Source organism: Contarinia nasturtii, unplaced genomic scaffold, assembly GCF_009176525.2.
Source record: "Contarinia nasturtii isolate CC-2019 unplaced genomic scaffold, AAFC_CNas_1.1 Cnas_scaffold_129, whole genome shotgun sequence".
Classification (NCBI taxonomy): Eukaryota; Metazoa; Arthropoda; class Insecta; order Diptera; family Cecidomyiidae; genus Contarinia; species Contarinia nasturtii.
In genome coordinates, this window is record NW_022197486.1 from 9,423,891 (window position 1) to 9,428,165 (window position 4,275).

The following is a 4,275-nucleotide window of genomic DNA, read 5'->3' on the forward strand; positions in this document are numbered from 1 at the left end:
CTCTCTCTCTCTCTCTCTCTCTCTCTCTCTCTCTCTCTCTCTCTCTCGGTGTTTGTGTTTGTGCGCACATTTCGCCATTTTTTCCTCACTCATTCGATCTTCTGCTCTCTTCTTTGCACATCCAATGCACTGGTCTTTGTGATTTTCTATGCAAGTATTTCATTTTCCCATTTATCAAAAGAGTTTTTGTCTCGTTGCTTGTTTACCCGCAAGTGCGATGGGCTCGCAACGCAATTATTCTAAGCATTTTTACAATGTTTGCTCCAAACACTGGCACCAAGAATCTATTGCCAATTCCTTTCAACTCGTATAATAAAATTTATTGAGATAACTTTCTTTTTTACCCATTTTTACCTTTGCACAACGTAATCGGCGAAGTATTTCCATTACTGCAGCACAAAAACGAGATTTTAATGCGCAACGTACATATACTACTCACAACATGCCCAGTAATTTCCTATTTTCTATTTGCAAGTTGCTGTTTGTTTTTGTTGTTTTTTCGGGATTGTTTTATATCTTAACTATTGCCACATGCAAAGAAGATTAAAAATAACATTGAAAATGAATCTTTGGCCAGACGCAAAGTAAATGCGGCACAATGTGGAGATCTGCATTTGTGAAATAATCTTATACTCAGAACTCGATTATCATGCCATTGCATGGTTCGACTCTATCTATTGAATCAGCCAATTGAAATTGTGTAAAGGTCAGCAAGAATTTAATGCGATTAATGAGTTTTCAGTAAACGAATTCCTTATCAACATTGCAGCACTCAAATAAATTTCATTAATCACACACTTTCCATAATTTTATTTTATTTTTATTTATTTTTTCCGGATATAACAAAATATGGTATGAATTTGGGTGGAATTCATAATAATTTGCTTGTTGTTGTTGTGCCACATTAAAAATATCAACGCATAATAATGTTCATCACGCTTTTTAACAATAATAAAGACGTGCTTTTTCTTCCTTAAATACTCTTACTTATTCAATTTATTATAATTTATTTATTTTTTATATATAAAAATGTTCAATTTATTGATCAGAACATACCCTTCGCACTAGTTCGCCAACCATTCCATCCCATCCACCGACTTCATCAGCATTTTTAGCGCCGTATTTCCTGTCTTTCACAATTCGCAATGCATCTGTAAAATGATCGAGAGAAGAAAAAAACACACGAAAACAACACCATCAACAACAAAATACATTCAACTATGTTTAAAAATAAAAACAAAAATAAATGTGAAAAATGTATAAATTTAATGCACCAATCAAGGCCCATTTAAATGAATTATGAATATTGGCATTGGACATTTCTGTCGTTTGACTCTTATCGCTATTTCGATGGCATTACATTATTTATTATTGCAATATGTAATAAAATAAACTATTTTTCGGCCATAAGAAAGAAATATGAATGCATACATTTCGATATTCGTTGTGAGTATATATAAATAGTGGCTGAAAATACTTACACTTAATGCCGAGCCGTTTTGCCAATATATCGGCTAGATCCTTGCAGTATCCTTCATATTTGTCCTTCTCCTCGATGAGTTCGTTTGAATCGAATTTATTTTTCTTCGGTATAATGTACGGTTCTTCAATAATTGTTGTTACAATATATGTTCGATTGCGTTCGAAATCGTTGCGAGTTGGCAAACGATCTTGTCGATTTGTAATCGGTCTGAATCGAAATTGATCCGACCACTCGCCCACTTTAACCATATCACTGTTTGATGACATTTCCACAACGTTTAGTGTATAGTTTATGCGTCGGCCATCTTCATTGAACCGTATGTCACCGGTAAGACCTTCAATTTCAACCTGCACCGGAAACATTGTATAACAGATAAAAAGGAATTCAATTAAAAACAAAAGCTCAGCAATATTCATCTTCTGATTTATCTCTACCACTCATTTTATATATTGATAGAGAATATTCAGGTGTTTCCTCTACCATTTCTTTCTTTATCTCGTTCTCTTTTCCTCTCCTTTTCTATTTCGTTATATTTATAAAGCTTTTCAACCAATTAATTGTGCCATCTGTTGACACAAGCACCCGAGTGTCCAGTTTAATTTATATTCAGTTTGAAGAGTCAATAATTCAAGTTCCTTTGGGTCTGCATTTGATGGCATACGCGAACGACTCGAATGAGTGTGAACACTCACATGATTCTTATACTTTTGACCGTTTTTTTTTATTTTGAATTGCACACATTCTACAGTCGCTCCTATGTAGCAACTACGTCAGCATTTTTCGAAAACAAGAAGAAAAAAAATCCATTCACGTTGAACAAGATCATGTGAAAATATTCCCGGAGAAATCAATGTTTCGGAGTTCAAAATCTCTTTAAAATGGCACAATCACGGCGACAAAGACGACTTTTTCAAGTGAACGAATTCAATATTTTGTGTTCGATGTATGTGTTTGTTCAATGTGATCGATGGAAAAGGCACACATGTGTACAATTTTGACATGCAAGAGTGAATATGGTTTTTGTGTGTGCGTCAAAATAAAATTATTGAAACATTTTGATATGCATCGTTCGTTGTGACATGCTTTCACGTGGAAAAATGCTGTCTAATTGTTTCGTAACGTGAATACACGGAATATGCGATATGAAAATGTTACAGTTTGCCTCAATTCCGGCTACATATCCGGCTCAACTAAAAATTTTCCGCTTCTATAGTCTAGTCTAATCCATTCGGATAATGGCTCTTGCATGCTTGACGCTGTGTGTTGTTATCATTTTCAATTTATATTGCCCGCTTCACTTCGAACAAAAACAATTTTTCGCCTTTTCTGTTGGTTTTCATTGGCGTTATTTCTCTTTCTCTCTCTCTCTCGCTCGCTCTCCGTTTATGAATGTGTCCCATTTCTGGCGCTGTTGTTGGTACAACGTAAAATACAACACAATTCGATAGCAGTGAATGGCATGGTTGCAGCAGTTGCAACACACTATCAAATGAACACGACACTTTATTGCAAGTGAATTCTATGTATATTTATATATTTGAATTTGTATATTTATTTTCAATAACTTTTCCAATATGACAGAATGACACATTCAGTTATCTGGATATTCTGTGTTTCGTGTGACCATTCAAATAATCATATGGTGAATACAGACAATGCAAGCTAGTGAGAAATATAATGCAATGACCGATAGGGAAAAAAACCCGAAGAGACGAAGAAAAAAAAGTACCGTCATCGTAATATAATATTGTGCAAGTCCTCAATATGAATACACGAAATCAATTCAGTGATATCAGTAAAGTTTCTGTTCCATTCAAAGCATCACTCAGAGAAAAACTATACAAAAAAAACCAGTAAAAGATCATACAAAAGACCATATTTAGCTAGTAATACCGTTTATCGCGTGGTTTAAAAAAGCAAACACCAATGCAATACAATAGTCTCGATGGAGAAAGAGAGTAAAGCAAACTGGAGCTCATAGCAGTCTCTTCAGCATGAAAATGCATCCAAATGAGAGAAAGCGAGAGGAGAAGGGGGAGTGAGAGAAAAGAAAGCGTTTGACAGCCACCATAAGTGCTAACATCTACAAACATATATCTATGGTCTATCTTGTGCACAGAACCGTTTCGTTCGGATAATTTAGTGATATGTTAAAGGTTTGGTTTCAATGTTTCACCATTTCTTATTGTCCGAAAATTCATTTCTTTTGCAGACATAGACGAGGTGCTCATAAAAACTTTTTAGATAAAATTTTTGCTACTCTCTACTTTTGGCATACCACACACAATTTCGCTCTCTCTCTCTCTCTCTCTCTCTCTCTCTCTCTCTCTCTCTCCCTGTGTGTCTCTCTGGCACACACACATACTTGCACTCCCATTCCTTCAACCTCGGTCGAATGAAGCAGGCTCCAGCATCTACTATGTATGCGTATGTGTGAATGTGGTAATGGTGGTGTGAGTATAAAATGCTGTTGTAGCAGCACCATGTGACCATGCCAATTCAACATCAAGTAATAAATGTCGAAAGATTTATATTAAACTTTATCTTTTGCTCTTACTTTTGCGTTTTCCATTGCTTTTTATGAGATGTGTGCTCAAATTCAAATATTATATTTGTCTACCGCACGTTCCTGTTGATCATACATATATATGTTATGTTCGTATTTATTTCAATTGATGAATGCTCGAATGAAGCTCACTTCAAGTGTGAACATTCATCCACTAAAGCAAAACACATCTGCTTTCACTCTCTCTCTCTCTCTCTCTCTCTCTCTCTCTCTCTCTCTCTCTCTC

At 35.3% G+C, this 4,275-nt stretch overlaps 1 protein-coding gene across 1 annotated transcript in view; it reads right to left on the reverse strand.

The window, feature by feature from the left end:
• Positions 1-4,275, reverse strand: part of LOC116345691 (glutamate receptor 1-like) — a 162,893-nt gene that overhangs the window by 23,790 nt on the left and 134,828 nt on the right. Inside the window, exons 8-9 of the mRNA XM_031775299.1 lie at positions 1,482-1,830; positions 1,057-1,151 (exon numbers count right to left, since the gene is read on the reverse strand). Coding sequence (XP_031631159.1) covers positions 1,057-1,151; positions 1,482-1,830 — 444 coding nt within the window. The remainder of the gene's footprint in view (positions 1-1,056; positions 1,152-1,481; positions 1,831-4,275) is intronic.